Source organism: Nerophis ophidion, linkage group LG05 (genome assembly GCF_033978795.1).
Source record: "Nerophis ophidion isolate RoL-2023_Sa linkage group LG05, RoL_Noph_v1.0, whole genome shotgun sequence".
In the NCBI taxonomy this organism is placed as follows: domain Eukaryota; kingdom Metazoa; phylum Chordata; class Actinopteri; order Syngnathiformes; family Syngnathidae; genus Nerophis; species Nerophis ophidion.
In genome coordinates, this window is record NC_084615.1 from 40,307,516 (window position 1) to 40,325,756 (window position 18,241).

At 40.6% G+C, this 18,241-nt stretch overlaps 1 protein-coding gene across 2 annotated transcripts in view; it reads right to left on the reverse strand.

Moving 5' to 3' along the window:
- The window catches only part of bcl11bb (BCL11 transcription factor B b), a 48,615-nt gene extending 33,835 nt beyond the window's left edge, over positions 1-14,780 (reverse strand). Inside the window, exons 1-2 of one of the 2 annotated variants that reach the window (XM_061900916.1) lie at positions 14,140-14,780; positions 5,052-5,435 (exon numbers count right to left, since the gene is read on the reverse strand). In XM_061900916.1, coding sequence (XP_061756900.1) covers positions 5,052-5,435; positions 14,140-14,203 — 448 coding nt within the window. In that variant the 5' untranslated portion in view covers positions 14,204-14,780. Of the gene's footprint in view, positions 1-5,051; positions 5,436-5,567; positions 5,713-14,139 lie in introns of those variants that run through there. The other variant, XM_061900917.1, reaches the window with a different exon arrangement.
- Positions 14,781-18,241: the final 3,461 nt, after the last annotated feature.

The window sequence follows — 18,241 nt, forward strand, 5'->3', positions numbered from 1 at the left end:
GCGGTGTACACCCTGGACAAGTCGCCACCTCATCACAGGGCCAACACAGATAGACAGACAACATTCACACTCACATTCACACACTAGGGACCATTTAGTGTTGCCAATCAACCTATACCCAGGTGCATGTCTTTGGCGGTGGGTGCATTAACTAAAAGCTTTACTAAAAAGAAAAGTCTTCAAATGTTTCTTAAAAGTTTCAACACAGTCATGATCACTGGTGCAAGTTGTTCCAGAGTCTGGGAGCTACAGCCTGGAATGCCAGGTCTCCATGGGTTTTAAAAAAAGTTTTTGGTATCTTTAGAAGACCCTGGCCTGAAGACCGGAGGCTGTGGGGTATAGCAAGTCAGTGATGTACTGAGGGGCCCCACCATGCAACGCACGGAATGTCAGGCTTAAGCTAAGGTTGTTGCGTCCTTTTTGTTTTTTTTGTCGCCTAAAAACCTATAAATATTACCCAGTTAACTATATCATGATGTGTAGTTTTTGTTTTCCCCGCAAATACATAAATTTTCACATAATCGTCAGTGTTTCCAACAGATTGGCAATCTATTTGTAGTGGGGCAGGGTTGGTGTCAATAATAATTATAATAATTGGCGATGATGCATGTATTTAAAAAAAAATTTATACATATATTTAAAGGTAAATCTGTTATTAGTATCAACATTTTTTTCTTGTTGTACCGTTTTGCTGTATTTTATTACTACAATGTTACACAGGCTGTCCTTTGTACACCCCTGAATTATTTACATATATCTTTGTGTCCTTCCTGAATGTTGGGATTTAGTTTGGCAGATATGTAAACAGTATTTTAAATTAGAGATAAAAGTACATGAAAAGTATATATACGCGTAGGAATCATTTTAAACCAACTATATTCTCTTTGGTACTAAGTACTACTACTCATGGCGGCTCGCCACAGGTAAATTGAATACATGAGAAACACTGATTATTGTGTTCTTGCTAAGCTAATTATACTATGGGCCAAGTATCGTAATATCGCAACAGTGACTGTGATTTCCAAGGCGACGTCAATATCCCAACACTTGGGCGGGCCCTACGATGCAAGTGGGTCGCCCCCCGCCCTACACCTCCCCTGTTCCCTAAACCCCTTGAAAAAAGTGACAGCCCGGAGACGAGAAGTGGACAAAAAGGCGGGAAAAGAGATGTTTGCGGATGTCACTGTCACCGAGTCGTCTTATGAAATATTTACCGCCTGATCTCTTTACGCCGTATGTATGTGTGTGTGTGTGTGTGTGTGTGTGTGTGTGTGTGTGTGTGTCTGTGTGCGCACGCACGGGGATGTCATGATGTGACGGCGCCCGCGTATACACGCCTCAAAGTATTCAGAGGGGGGCCCCGGTGGCCATCCCGGGAAGGGTTCAAAACTGGGTCAGGGTCATCTTAACTTGCTAACAGTCCTCTGTTGACATCCTTTTGCTTTCCCCATGACTCGTGTCACTCTTCACACACAAACACATACACACGCACATACACACGCACGCGTGCGCACACAAGTATTAGCATAGCGTCACTAGCATGCACCAGCAGGCCCGCAGGATGGGCTGAGCGTGTGCGAGCTTTGCGCCTTGTGTTTGCAGACAAAGAGGCCAGACAGGATGTTGTAAAAGCAGGTGAAGAAAAAAGAAAAGACGGCGAAGGGTTATCACATGTTCTCCGTGCACAGCTGCTCAGCTGTGTGGCACATTTTTTCACTTTTTGGGGTCCTAAGTGTGTGACATGGGGCACTAGCACTTCAATAGAATGTCAGTAGAGCGCAGACCTCCGCCAAGGCCAACACAACAATGATTGTAATCTCATGTAACTGTACGTCTTAATTGTCATTTAGATTATGCATTATTATAGTCTCATATTTTGCCAACAATCCAACTTTCTCTTTAAGCAAATTCAACAATGAAACGAGCTGACAATGCCCTGTGATGAGGTGGCCACTTGTCCGGGGTGTACTCCGCCTTCCGCCCGAATGCAGATGGCTCCAGCCACCCCCGTGACCCCGAGAGGGACAGCTGATTTAACACTAGCTTGGCACTTTTATGATTCACTTCTGTATGTAATACAACTATTTCACTGTAATTATTCTATTGTAAGATAATTATCATACTTTAACAAACAACAATAATCGCTTGTTGTCTTGAGAATATTGTAGTCTGCACATTGCCGCATTTTCTAATAAAAATTGGAAAAACTGTAAAACAAATCATATCTTTTTCCCCTTGATTTACTTCCCATGCTTTCAAAGCCTTAATGGGTATTTATAATTTATTTAAAAATAAATTAAGGTATATTGAAAGAAAACTGCACAAAAAATTAAACATCCTTTAAAACCTAAAACTGCTCCAATTGAGAGTGAAATAGGTCAGATATTTTCAGAAGTATAACAATTCTCTTTAGAATCAGCATCCTCTGCATATATATATGTATATATGTGTATGTATATATATATATATATATATATATATATATATATATATATATATATATATATATATATGTATATATATATATGTGTATGTATATAAGTGTATTTATATATATATATATATTTATGTATGTATGTATGTATGTGTATATATATTTATATGTGTATGTATATTTGTGTATTTATATATATATATATATTTATTTATGTATGTATGTAAATATATATATATATATATGTATGAATATGTATCTATATATATACATATATATATATGTAAATGTTTGTATAAATGTGTATATGTATGTGTGTAGATATGTATGCATATATGTTTGTGTATATATGTGTGTAGAAAATGGATGGATGATGTGTGTACAGTATATATGATATGCATACTGTACATCCATCCTTACATATATACTATATATTTATGTATATCTAAAAATGTATGTATGTATATTCATGTATGTGTATATATGTATCTATACACGTATGTATATATATATATATGTATATAGTATATACTGTGTATGTATATATATATATATATATATATATATATATATACTGTATATGTCTGTTTGTGTTGGCCCTGCGATGAGGTGGCGACTTGTTCAGGGTGTACCCCGCCTACCGCCCGAACGCAGCTTAGATAGGCGCTAGCGACCCCCCGCTACCCCAAAAGGGACAAGCGGTAGAAAATGGATGGATATATATATATATATATATATATATATGTATATATATATATATATATATATATATATATATATATATATATATATATATATATATATATATATATATATATAACTTCAGTAAGCACACAATCAAATGAGACTCAATGCAAAAAGTATTGAGTACGGTATTTGATGACACTGAGGGAGGTATACTTTAACAATGGGTTTATTATTATTGCGCTTGTAGTTTGCAGTGGTGTGCGACTGCAATTTGCACTTTGTTTTTTGGTTGTTGTTTTTTTTTTTTTTTTATTTTTTTTTTTTAAATGCTCGTTTTTGTTGAATAAATTTAAGAACACAAAGTGTGATGTCGTCTATTTCAACTGCTGGAGTGATTTTTGCCACAGTAGAAGTGACAATCAACATGGAACTGATGGATGTTGTTTACGAGCTCCCTTTTTTACGCTTGAAAAAAAAAAAGACAAATAACAAAGAAAAGAAAGACAACAGAATTTTTTTGTGGCAGGCGCTGGTCACGCACACAAATTGTGCACATGTGTGGCGACGACATGTAGAAATCTGCTCGCTGTCTCTCAAAGAAGCTGAGGTATGCATGTGAAAAATACATCTCACATCGCAACGCTTATAGTGAGGTGAATGCATGTGTGACAAATTATATGTGAAATTAAAAATGATTGCAGGAAAAAAAAATTGTGAAAGAGGATGACTGTTTGAACAATATTTTGTTCTTTTTAACCTTCCGAGACCTCTAAGATGTTTGACATGCAGTTTTCATTCTCCTTATATTTTCCTTTTGCTGGAACTATAAAGTGCCTGCTTTAAATTACATTGAATTGCATACCCTCTTGGGAACCAGCATCCTCAGCATTTGTCGGAGTTACACATTTTGAAAACAAAAAAGCCCTGTTATACAAACCGCAATTTATATTTGGTTTTCTTTTTTCAGAGTAACATATTTTTGGTAGAGAAAAAAAAATCCCAAAATGCAAATGTCCACTGCTGTGGACTACATTTTTGGCCAATTTGTTTTGCCAGAGATATACATTTATGTGCAATGTCCACTGCAGAGGTCGCTGGTTCTCAGAAGGAAATAATGACTGACCTAATTAAAATGCGTGCAACAATCATTGACGTTTGTCTTATTAATTTGTATCAATAATGATAATTCTTATTCAAAGTTGGGGGACAAGAATGCCGCGTTTGGAAATGTTGATTGAGAAAAAAAAAAAAAAAAGAGTAATTTTTCTCCATCAAAATATTTTTAGATACTAAATATTTTGCTGATGTCACTCTTGGAGAATAAAGCTTGTCCCTCAATAAAAATATTCAGCTATGATGATGGTGTTTTATTTATTTTGATAGAAACTCTTCCATACCCCCCCCCTTTTCTCCCCCAGATTATTAATCCTTTTTATCATCACTGAGCACAATATTTTAATCACCTTCCTTACGCGTTTTATTTCTAATATATTGCACACATTCGGGTACTATGCGACGTCGTCCCCCATCTGCCTTTGAACCTCGCACTTTCCAGGACTATCAGTGTGACATCTCACACTTTGTGGGGACATTTTGGCAAGCTCACTCAAGAAATATGGGAGGATGAGCTACTTTAGCCCCAGTAAAGTATGTGTGGGTGGTGTCTGACACAACACACACACGTGCTGGTGTGTCTAATGAAATGTGTGGTTCCATTAATCCCTCTTGAAGGCCTCAGTCAAAATAAAAAACATTATTTTACAAGGAGCTATGTGTCTCAGACAGTTGAAACACGACGTGTTTCTTTTTTTTTTGTGAGGACATTTTAACTGGTCCCCTTCAGAAAAAACTGCTTGGTTAAGCGACTTTTGACCATTTGTGTGTGCGTGCATGTGTGTGTGTTGCATTAGGCTCTAAAGTGTCCCCATACCTCCTTTTTCCTGTTTGGGACAAATCCCCTTGGCCGGAGTCATCCTCCTCTCGGGGTCATCGTCCCTCCCTGGGGTCACCTGGATGCCCACCTCCACAGGGAGAGGCCCCCTCCCTAGCTCCAGGGAGCGTACCCTAGGGGAGATGGAGATGCTGGCGGCGCCCCCGGCCTCCCCATGCTTGGAGAAGTTGCCCGGTCCCCCCTGGGTGGGGCCACGGCACAGCCGCCGCTTGTGCTCGATGAAGACCAGGATGTCGCCCAGCGGGAAATTGGCCTGGCACTGGCCGCATGTCAGCAGGTCGTGCTCCTCGGGCCCCGCCCTCCGTGGGCTGAGGGTGGCAGGCGCGGGAGACGGAGATCTCGTCGCCGAATCATTGGCCTCGGCTGTGGGAAAAGGAGACAGGAGGAGGTGGTGGTTATTATTTAAGACGGCGCACTTTGGAAGAGACGACGGCGTGAAGCAGGCGGGCGGGCGAGGGGGAGGGAAGAAAAGAAGGTTTGTGGTGATGAGATTACCTGATAAGAGGAACCTCTCCCCACCACACGACATGAGCGGCCCCCTCACAAGTGTGTCAATTTCATGGAATAAAACAACCAAGATGAGCGGCTACGGCACTAACACAAACACCTGCTCGGCTTATCCGGCAAAGATCGGCGTGGGCGGGACCCTAAAAGACTCTCTTGGTGTGTGTGTATGTTTGTGTGTGTGTGTGTGTGTGTGTGTGTGTGTGTGTGTGTGTGTGTGTGTGTGTGTGTGTGTGTGTGTGTGTGTGTGTGTGTGTGTGTGTGTGTGTGCCAGGAAGCCATTCATCTCTCAGTGCATGCTGGGTTTCCGGTTGCGGCCTTCGCTTTGCACTGAGCTGACATGCCGCACACAACGAAGCGCCTACCCAAGGCCGCATCCATCCTGATTATGTGTGTGTGTGTGTGTGTGTGTGTGTGTGTGTGTGTGTGTGTGTGTGTGTGTGTGTGTGTGTGTGTGCGTGTGTGTGCGTGTGTGTGTGTGTACATGCGTATGCGTGTGGTGCGGCACAATGGGTAATGTATGTGTGTGCAAACAGGTGAGTTAAAGAGCGTAATCTCAGCAGACATTAAATCTATAGAGGTAAAACCTGGGGTCCTGTTAAGAGAATAAATCTCATTCTTCACACATCTGACACGGTCATTAATAACCATTACGCGCGCACACACACACCTCCCCTATGGTGTCGTCCCTCAGCTTAACACAAATCCCTCATGGACAACCTCTTTTTTTTTTGTCTTTCTTTTCCAGTGCCACCACGGTGAAAGAGTGTCCTCTTCTAAAAGCCTGCAAGCAAACCGGAACCTCCGCAGACTCCAGGTGGGTTGGATGGATGGGTACTGAGGAGGGGTGTGTGTCAAGGGGGTGGGCCCAGGGAGACGAGCTGATGTCTGGTCGAGAGAGGCATGGCGTCTCCTTCCCCGTGGCGCTCTGTCTCTCTTTCTCTCTCTCTCTCTCTCTCTCTCTCTCTCGCTCTACCCTGCTTTCTCTCCAAACATGACACCCCTAATAATTGCTAAGGCTAGATAACAACTGTGTGTGTGTTATCAGTGCACAGATCCTAAACTCCCTTATCGCTCGTCTAGGCTTCTAAACTTCCTGTCGCACACTTCCTCTGCCAGACCCCAAATTTAAAGCTTCTAAATGCATATTTCTTGCTACTATTACTCGTGCCATAAAGGTTAATAAATGTGTTTTCATTTCTACCATCCGGCTTCTGCAGCCTACAGTGGATGAAGTAAGAATTGGTTGATGATGTAACTAATCGATGTTACTAAATTTTTTAGCAGCTCGCATGTTAAAAAAAATAGTCCCTATATTATCTTCTTGCTCTAAAACGTCACATGATCTCTTGTAAAGTGAACCCGTGAAAGTGTTATGTCCTAGTTTTCAATGTAGGTACACTACTTTTTTTCTTAGTTAAAGAGTAGCAGGTTCAACTTGTACTCTTATAACTTGTGTATTATTATTATTGTTGCTAATTGCTAAAATGACATCTAGAGTACTATGTCAACCTGATGTTCATTTGACTGAAGGAAATGTTTTCGTTCAATTCACTCAGATATATTTTAAAATTAAATGCACTTTAAGAATCTTTGCTTATATTGTCCGACAAAATTGATTTCTGGTTATTGAATGATATCGATCTAAATCGGTCATCAAACTGAAACACCTCAACTAGTAACTCTCTCTCATTATTATTTTTTTTAAATAAAATTTTAAAAACCCCACCCACCTTCGCCTCCACCCGCGCCTTGGCCTACATGCGTGTTCCAGTCCACTCGCTTTTTGCCCCGGGAGCGACGAAGCGCTCTGTGCCAAACATCTCGGCTGTAAGCGGCGAAGGCTGGCTGGCCGCGCGCCAAGATCATTTCCATCTCATCATCTTAGGCGGCGGAGAGAAGGAACACAAACACATATTTACCTGCGGATCACAGCTTGTGACCATAATTCATCAAGCGCCGTTCCGCAAGCCTTCACATGCGTACATTTGCAGCGGCGGCCATGTTGCATAATTTTGACGCATATTAGGAGCAAGAAATCTATCTGCTAACAACATGGCCTGTTCCTGTTTGCGCGGGTGATGACAAGACAGGTGGCAAGATGGTGCCCAACGGGACACCAGCCTTTATGTGTGCGCCATTAATTCACCTGGGCCTTCAAACTTGACTTGTTGTCCTATGTGCAACTATAGACAAATAGAGCAGGCACACACACACGCACTCACACACACGCACGCACGCACGCACACACACACACACACACACACACACACACACACACATAAAAGCCCGAGGACACAAGGCAGTAAATTAGCAGGCGTCGGCACCATCACTACGCCGCCACAATATCAGTTGGACATCTCTGGCGGGCCGCACCCCTCTCACCTGTGTGAGAAAGCACGCGTGCAAGAAGCAACCGAGCATGGAATGTTTGCAAAGGGGGGGGACGGGGCTGTGTGTGTGTCTGAGTGTGTGTGGACACGCTAAAGTGTAAAAATGGAAACTTCTATAGAAGCGGCGGCGTGAGAGCCTGTCAAACACACGGTCGGCCGTGAAACTCAAGCTGCTCAGCCCTCTCACATACTCTCACCATGCGCACGTGCACACACACACGCACACACACACACACACACACACACACACACACACACACACACACACACACACACACACACACAAAAGCATAGAGTCTAGCCAGCAGGAAGACTGAAAGGGAGTCAGGCTGCCTTGAGCGCCCCCTATCTGCCACAGGCAGCGCCACTCTTCTGCTCACACAATGTGAAGAGCAGATAGAGCCTGTGCGTCTATATTTTCATTCTCTTCCATCAAAAGGTCTTTCTTGTTTTAAAAGTAATTATTTGACTTTGTGCACCTTTTTAACACTTAAGATTCTGCTTGTGCTGCTCACATTAACAAAACAGGCCGCGGGGGAATTTCTTTTGGGGGGAGGTAGAGATGGAGGGAGCATATACATGCACTTTAATAGCATATTTAAATCTCTTAAATCCCTAATGATTGCATCCGTGCTGATCTGCGCTCGTAAACGCTGCCTAACGGGCAGAACACAGAAATTCCTAGCAGGGTCTGACATGTTGGGAAAGTGCTGAAAACTAGGGGTAGAATTAACCTATTATTCCATTAATTGTACTTTTTTTCCAAAGAAAATGTTCATGTACTATTTTTTTTTAATGGCAGAAAACAATGTGTAATGGATATCTTTTTTATGCTATATGTAACGTCTTCAGTTTAGGCTGAATCAACAGCGCCTCTGCTGGTAGCACCTAAGTACTGCACTGAAGTGCTTCAACCCCACAAAAGTAATTATTATTCATACACCTTGTGTAAGTTTAAATATGTTTTTTTTTTCAAATGCATTGATGGCGAAGGTTTTCTCTCAGCATGTGTTGAAAAGTGCCCCCCCTTTGTCTTCCTGTGTAAAATAAACAAAAACTCACACGTACATGTACGCCCCCAAGAAGGGGTTTGAGTGCGTGGGTGAGGAGTGTGTGTGTGTGTGCGTGTGTGTGTGTGTGTGTGTGTGTGTGTGTGTGTGTGTGTTGAGGGGGCGGTGATTGTCGTCGTCGCGCGCAAACGACAGCGGCGACATTGCAAATGGTAGGAATCAAAAATTCAGACTACAAGCGGCCTCGCTTAGAAGCCTCCATGGTGGCCCAGCTTGGTCGGCCGAGTAAGCAAGTGTCGTTGATCCACAGCGAGCTCGCCATAAATCTTACATCGTCAGAACATGTGCCCGTGGTCCTCACTGGGACTCGGCTGACTTGTAAGCCATTAGGCGTGACGTTTAAAGATAGGCATCGCAATTTAACAAACTTTATTTTCTGTAATAAGATAGCGAGGGCAAGCTTTTTAAAATGCCTATAAAATTCATCAGATGCGCTCGGCTGATGATAGTGAAATATTGAAGCAAAATGAGGGAACAAAGTGAAATGCCTTTTAGCCAATCAGGAGGCGTTCGCCAATCAACGCCTGCCAGCTTGCCGCCGTTGTCTGCTTACTGTGTGTGTGGTTGCACGTGTGTGTGTGTGTGTGTGTGTGTCTGTGCGTGTGTTCGACAGCCATATGGTGCAAATAATTTTTTTTTTTTAAATACGGCGTGCACAGGCGCATCCAGGAAGCTACAGATGCACACTGACGCTCGCCGCCACTCAAGCCGAAAGGTTGCAAGTGTGACTCAACGCTACATGCCGAGGAACTACACCGAATACAAAAATTCTACATCAAAACACCCTTATACTAATTTACAAAATGTGACTGCATGATATCGCCACTATATTTTATTAATTGTATTTAAGTGTATTTTATTTCATGACCTGTGATATTACCACTGTGTGATAACTGATACATTGCGAGATACATGTCTATATCAGTGTAACCCAAGGCGGGGAAAAATTCAAAGTCGTCATTATCATAAAATGAAACTATGATATGAATTTAGTTTTTATGTGTACCGTAACAATATTTAAAGGTGTAAGCTGTTAATAAACTGCTGTAGAATTAAAAGCATGTTGTTGCTTTACACTATTCTATTATTCTATTCTATTCTTTACACTATTGCCTACTTGGTCTTGTTATATTCTTATTTTACTGTTATATTGTTATTCCCATTGTTTTTATTCTTTTTGTAATATTTCTCTATTTTGTTTCCTTTTAAACCCCCATTATTTACTTTTTACTTTTTTCTTTAAATTGATCTCAACTCTGTACACTGCTGCTGGAATTAAAATTTTCCTGAAGGAACTCTCCTGAAGGAATCAATAAAGTACTATCTATCTATTCTAAAATAAACAGAGAGAGAGAAAAAAAAGAGATGATTGATTATCTTTGCATTACTAAAAAGTTAGATAGTTTTGGGTGTGGTTTTAAGGATTATAAATGAATTTGTATCCAAAAATGACAAAATTTGTGATCTTGTTTTTTGGGACAAATGTGCCATTCATTGGACTGTAAAAATGTGATTATTTATTTACTTGTTGTTGGAGGGGCGCCACCTTCAGGAACTATGAATTACTGTCCTTTAAATAATCAAATATTTTCTTATATTAGAATATATAATATATCATAGGATGGGATAGACATTTTTCATCCCACATTGGGGAAATTATGAATATCTGACATGAAAATGTCAACATTTGGCTGTCATGTGGTGATAATTTAAAACAAGTGATGGTAATGTTTAAGCTCTCTGCACTTTATGACCATGTATTCATTATTTGCCTGCTTATTTATGCTAATTAATACACACCCTTGATTAAAAAGTGCATGGTTCACTTTGTTTGTGGCATTTGTTTTAATTTTCAGGAAATGCAAGCCGCTATGTAATTAGCATTTCTGCAAGATGCCCTTGGTGTCACTCCAGCAAACCTCTGTCGAGTCTACCGGTCCAGCCAGGAGAAGACTTCCAAGACGTTTGTGCGTCTGTCCAGAAATATGCTGCCATTCTGGTTCTAGGTGCCCTGCGAAGGCCGCAGGGTGCATCGGTGACTCCGGTGGCGGCTGACAATGGCTTGATGTATGCCGGCCACCTGCGCCGAGTTCACATGTAAGCAGACACCTGCTGACAGCTGAGACTTGACGTGCTATCGCCTTTTAAACTGCCTCATTATTGCTAAAAATGACACTACAGTATGTAACACATCCACGAGGCGGGGACTGCTGCTGATGTGTTGACTTAATCTAATCATGTGTTCTCCCCCCTCTATCCCCAGCCTGAGGTGTGATCCAGGTCCGGAAGCTTCCACCTTAAGGAAACAGCCCAGGGTGACAAGCTCAAGTCCAAAGTGAGGCACCTTGACGGTTTTTATGTCCGTTTTGTGTGTGTGTGTGTGTGTTGACCCAGTCTAAACACAAACGCACTTTTTAACTTTCCATTGCCAATGCCTCCGGGGAGGTTGTCTTTCCATCACAAATTCAAGTTCAACATCTAGGTAAGCATCGTCAATCAGCCGTCATACAAAAAAGGGAAGTACAGCTTTTTTGTAGCCATTTTAGCTTTAAACAACGGCGTCAAAATTAGAAGCGCAGACAACAATCTCATCAAACCCTGAAAACAAAAAACTAAAAATACATGTCCAAAATGTGTTTCAACAGTATTCCACAAAAATGTGCAAAGATGGGCGGAGTACAGTTAAGAGGATGTAAAATTGACCGTAATTATTTTATTTATTTATTTATTTGTTTACATTTTAGCATGTATGTATTAGCATTACGCAAACACTATATAACCGTTTGTCACAAAACTTTGTATAGGAGTGAGACTTTTTACTTTTTGGTGCAAATTAGGATGAAGGTAGTTCAAGTTAACATTTTTTTTTTATCATGCTTGCTAGTTACAGATTTATTAACCACTCAACAAATCTACACAAAACTTTGTTAAGGGATGGGGCATATTCCATATGGTGCATATCCAGAAAACATTGCAGACCCAGGAATAGGCTCTAGCACCCCCCGTGAAAATGGATGGATGGATGGAATTGCCTACTTTTTTGGGGGGGAACGTGTTTTTTTTGTTTTTTTGTCTATTTAGTGAGGAGCATCACTCAATAACTACTTTAACCGATTTACACAAAACTTTGTAAAGGAGGTGTAGCATAAGCCAAAACTTGCTGAGAGTACCTCAACTGGGCTGTTTGTTAGTGTGTGTGTATATATAGTTTTTTAAATACTATTTACCTTATTTAAGTTCTATTCTATTGTAAAGAGGGCAGAGAATGGGCCTACAGTGGTACGAACCCTTGTATAATTTTGTGCAGCGCTGGATAAAAGTGCGGATCCAATAATTACTCCTCTTTACTTGTGTTGACATGTTTGCATCATGTTTAAACTCAAAACTATTTTACCAATTTAACAAATTGTAAGTCAAGGGTTTTTTTTTAATCATCTGCTGCAATCGTAATTAATTGATTTTTTTTTTGAATTTATGGAATATTTATTGGTGAATAACGGCTTGAATATTAATGTCAAAATTAGGGACATGCAAGATGTGTGTATCTGTAATGGAGCTAGCTGTCTTGTTCTCTTTCTCTCCCACACACACAAACACACACAAAGCTTGACTAATGATTTGACTTATTTTTTAAGTGTCCGGTGTGACCCGAGCTATCATCGACATCAACAACCATCGTTACTGCCCTGTTTCACACTGCTGGTTGAACTTGTGTTCTTCAGGTCATTGTCATGGCTCAGGTTCAACTAGCAGCGCGTGTGTGTCTGTGTGTGCGTGTAGTGTCAAAGAACTGGTAGGACCAGATTGAGGCCCTTTGCTCGGCCCAGCATCCTGCCCTCGCTCGCCTCTCCGAGCCAGAATGACAACAAAACTTGATGTCCTAGAGTCCGGTTCAAAGAAATTTCCCTGATATGAGGTTCAGGTTCAACAATGTTAGCCAGCTCACAGCAGGTGCTTGTCAAAAGAGGGGGAAAAGAAGATTTAGTGTATGCAAAGCGACCAAATACGTCAGACAAAGTGACCCATGGCTGCGAGCGGGGGAGGAAAATATTTAACTGTTACACCAAATTTGTTCCCCCAAGTGCCCTGAAGACACATGAAAATATGCAAACTTTTTGGTATAATGCATGCAGGTAAATGTCACACACACGCACACCCTGAGGTGAAACTGTAACAGGGATTTTTTTTTTCTTAACCCCCAAAGCTTAAAATGTATTTTCTATCGCCAATCAACTGACAGGAGGTGTGCAATAAGATGTGCATATCAGTTAGTAAATTAAAAACAACAACAACAAAAAAACACTAGAATGGCTTCATCTGTTACACTATGTGACACACACACACGCAACACAAAAGTGATGAGAATCAATAATTTGTAACACACTGGCCACAGATTACATCATGAATTTGTGCAATGAATTAGTGTGATTAGGCTTCTATTAAATTGGATTTAGTCAAAGCAGGAGCAGCAGCAGCACTGGGACTTGAAGGTTAAATTTGATATAATTGATTTGGAATTGGATTAGGACACTTTTCATCTTTTACACCATCATCTATATTCCTAAACCCTTTAAAAAAACACAAAAATCCTGACAATTCCTCAACAAGCTTGAGAAAAGTCGTTATCGATTAATTAAGGGATCTTATGATTGATTGATTGTATTTTTTAAACTTTGGTGCACAATAAGTGTGTATGTTAAAAAGGGGAGAAAAAGAAACTAACTTGTCCACATTTAATTCATGTTACAATGTTACACGTAATGATTATAAATTATCACACACACACACACCTGCATACAAATAAAAACAATAATCAAAGACTTCAAAGACTTGGAAGACTTCAAAGATTATTTGATCCATATTATATATTAAATACACGTTTGCAGTGAATTTTCAATTAAATTGCTTGTGTTTTAGGGAAAAAATACGTTGTTGTTTTTTTAAAGCTTGCCTTGCCAAATCCCGTCCGACAAAGGCGACTTTTTGAATTCGCCAGCGCGCTACGTCAAATGAAAAGAAAGCAAGTGGACGCTTTCAAGGCGGCCAGCAAAGAGCAAATGTTGGGAAGAGTTCGGCAAAGAGAAGACGGTTCTGGCTCACCTGGCACCGTCTCCCTGTGGCTCAACGTCAAGTGCTGCGGGTTCACCTGCTTGCGGCGGGACATCGCCCCGGCATTTACTCTGGCATCGCCCGGTGAACGGCACTTGGAGTCGGCTTGGACCGTGGTGTCGGTCCGCTCTCGGTCTCAAGAGGACCTTCTTTTTTACTCCCTTTTTATCAAAGTGCTATTTTGACACTATTCTTCCCCCGGCGGTGCAGAAGTTTGTAAAATTGCTCACGGCGAAGTGGACGCTGTCCTCCTGCGTGGGGAGGACGACACCTGGACGGTGGAGGGAGCCACCATGCAACAACAACAATAACAAAAAACTGCAAAATCCCGCGATGTGTCTTCCGTAGGGATGTCTCGTCGTGGCTTTTCCCCTAATTGACGTCAATTAAATGTTAATTTTAGGATCCCTGCAGGCACCTTCCTCCTCATGTGTGCGCTAAAAAAACAACAAATGACCCTTTGGCACAGCTCCTCTTGTGCGTTTTGGCATCCGAGCTCTGAACGGCAACTCTTGGCTGTGCTGGAGGAGACGCGCTGATTGAGAGAGAGAGCGAGGGAGAGAAAGAGAGAGAGCGCGAGAGAGAGAGGGAGAGAGAGTGAGAGAGAGACAAGAATCCTCCTCCTCTTCCTCCCTTGTCCAACATCACTGTCCAAATGTTTCCTGCCTCCCCTGCCGCCTCTTGTTTCGCGGAGCACTCCACCATCCTCTGTTCTTCCAGCAACCCAAAATTCCTCCATAGGAATCCACATAAAGATTTTCAGTTGACGACAGATATTCCTCCAACGTACAGCGGGTGGCGCAGTCAACAACCAATAAACAGCCAGGAAGCCCGAAGAAAGTCATTCCCAGAAAAGGCATAATGCAATTTGTCACTTCAATTTTTATGTTACAAAGATGTGTTTGGGGGAATAAAAAAATAACCATTGAATTGTATTGTGTATATACTGGTGTTGTCCCAGTACCGATAGGTTGGTACCAAAATGATTTCGATACTTTTTGGTCCTTTTTAAAGAAAGGGGACCACAAAAAAATTGCATTATTGGCTTTATTTGAACAAAAGAAATCTTAGGGTAGATTAAACATATGTTTATCCTTAGATAAAATAGTGAACATACTAGACCACTTGTCTTTTAGGAGTAAACAAACAAACAAAGGCTCCTAATTTAGTCTGTGGACATATGCAGTAACATATTGTGTCATTTTCCGTTCTATTTTGTCAAAATTACCATATTTCCTTGAAATGCCGCAGGGCATATAGTATGCGTCAAACTCGCTTCCCAAAATAATAAGCGCATGCTTAGTAATACCGCCTGGTCAAACTCGTGACGTCCCGGGTGACACTTCCCTTGTCATCGTTTTCAAAATGGAGGAGGCTGATTTCAATACCGGTCATTTGAAATTGCATAAAGAGAAGAAGATTAAGAGCTATTCAGTAGGATTTAAGGTCCAAGCTTACATCACACTCAAATTTTTACTGCATACCTTTGGTAAGTGCCGGAGTGACAAGAGGTTTTAAAATAATTAGCGCATACTTACTTTTACCACATGCACTTGGTAAGTGCAGGAGTGAGAAGAGGTTCTAAATTAATCAGCGCCCCGGCGGCAATTCAAGGAAATATGGTATTAAGGAAAAGTGGTAGAAAATTAATTATTAATCAACTTGGTCATTTACTGTTATTATCTGCTGACTTTCTCTTTTATCATGTTATATCTACACTTCTGCTGAAATGTAATAATCACTTATTCTTCTGTTGTTTGATACTTTACATTAGTTTTGGATGATACCACAAATTTGGGTATCAATCAGATACCAAGTCGTTACAGGATCATACATTGGTCATATTCAAAGTCCCTATGTGTCCAGGGACATATTTCCTGAGTTTATATGTAACCGGTGGTCTTTTCCTCTGCATTGTGTGTGATTTATGGAAGACGACCGACACCATGGGTTTCTCCACTGCACTTTACTGATAATACAGAATACAATTGTCATCAAAAACTTTGTGCCATCGTCGAGCCCCTCTCCCGTTATCGTGGATAAAAAGGGCGGGCGTAGTTACATACAAAGTAAAATAAAAACATACCTGATAATACAGAATACAATTGTCATCAAAAACTTTGTGCCATCGTCGAGCCCCTCTCCCGTTATCGTGGATAAAAAGGGCGGGCATAGTTACATACAAAGTAAAATAAAAACATACCTGATAATACAGAATACAATTGTCATCAAAAACGTTGTGCCATCGTCGAACTCCTACACAAATATAATAATGAACAAGAAATGAATTAAAGTTCTTAACAAGACAAAATAGTTTCTGTCGTCGCATGGACGCCTACCTCTCCCGTTATCGTGGACAAAAAGGGAAGTTGGAAGGCGTGTCCAACGCATACAAAAAGACAGGTGTCACAGTTATTATTGCAGTAGGAGGGACAACGAGACAATGGTTCCACATCGACAAAACATCAAACAATATTCAGGTATTTACATGTAACTTACATATTTTGTGTAATTATAACAATAATAAAACATTAGAAAATACATTATTTGCAAGACGTAATTGACCCTGTTACATATACACATAATGTACATGTTTTTAAAAAACTGAAAGAAGATGTATTGATGCCAAAAAATATCGACGTAATCATAGTAGCATCGACTAGATACGCTCCTGTACTCGGTATCATTACAGTGGATGTTAGGTGTAGATCCACCCATGGCATTTGTTTACATTTTGACACAGGTGAGCTAAACTTAACGAAACATGTTTAGCTATTCCTCGTCCTGCAGGGATGATACTTGTAAGAAATGTACTTAATTTGTCACCACGGAGGCGAGGATTAGTGATTCAGAAGTAGCTAGAACACTGCCAACAGTGGCTGGACATTAGCTAGCTAGCTAAAGCACATCTTCTTGAGGGCGTTTCAATTTTACAACTTCACGTTTATTGTTAGTTTTTAAGCCAGAATGTGTCCGTTCTCCCCTTTCTGTCTACACACTGTGTCTGCTTGTAAGTACTCCGTGATTGTGCACTGTGGAACATGCTCGTCTGCTCGTAAACCAGCAATGACACTACGTGACGATGACCGGGGCGTGGGGGTTAGGGGACCGGTACTTTTCAGAGTTCGTATAGTACCAAATATGATTCATTAGTATCGCGGTACTATACCAATACCAGTATACCGTACAACCCTAGTCCAGGGTGTACGATTCCTTCACCTGAGGCTCCAACCCCCACTCGCGAGGCAGAAATGATGGATGTTTTTTAAATACTGTTTTGTATTTTTATTGAAACAATACACATATAGCCAGGATTATGCTACAGTGGCTCACAATTGTCGGCTCACAAAGCCTGACATGCACCTCCAAAATACGTAACAAAGCGTCAACTGTTGGGGTGGTATTGGTTACCGGTATAATGATGAACTGCTGTAAAATTTCCACCTGTTAAATTATTATCGTTTCAAATTTTAATTACTGTAAAATCGTGATATATTACCATAAGTTGAAACATTTTAAGATTCCGCTCATTTACTATAGAGAAGCCGCTTGCACTCTAATTTCTAGCTAGCTTAAATTCTAGCATGAATATAAGACACATTAACGTTTTAAAAATACAACTTGGTTAAATGTTTTAGTGTATGCGTAAGTACTTTTTGACCACATTTAACGGCACCATCCATGATAACTTATCATTTTTGTCACAATAGCATCATTACATCCCTAGTAAACAGCTACATGGACTGTTTTTTAATACATGACTTCCAGTTTCCCCCATCTGTTAAAACCGCCATTTTTAAATACATGATGAATAAAAGTCACAGATATTTAGTACCTTTCATATTTTACCCAATACGGTACTAATTCCTGGTATCTGGAAATAGATATTGGTACTTTGATGTGTGTTAATAAATGTTTACTGTTTGGCAACACTAAATGGTCCCTAGTGTGTGAATGGATAGATGATTGGTAATTAAAAACATTTTATGTAACATTTATAAATGAGCTGATTATGATAACTATGCTGTCCAGGTGTTATATTGTTTTCTTATTACATTTCTGAGTCTCATTTAAAAGTATTATATAGTATACT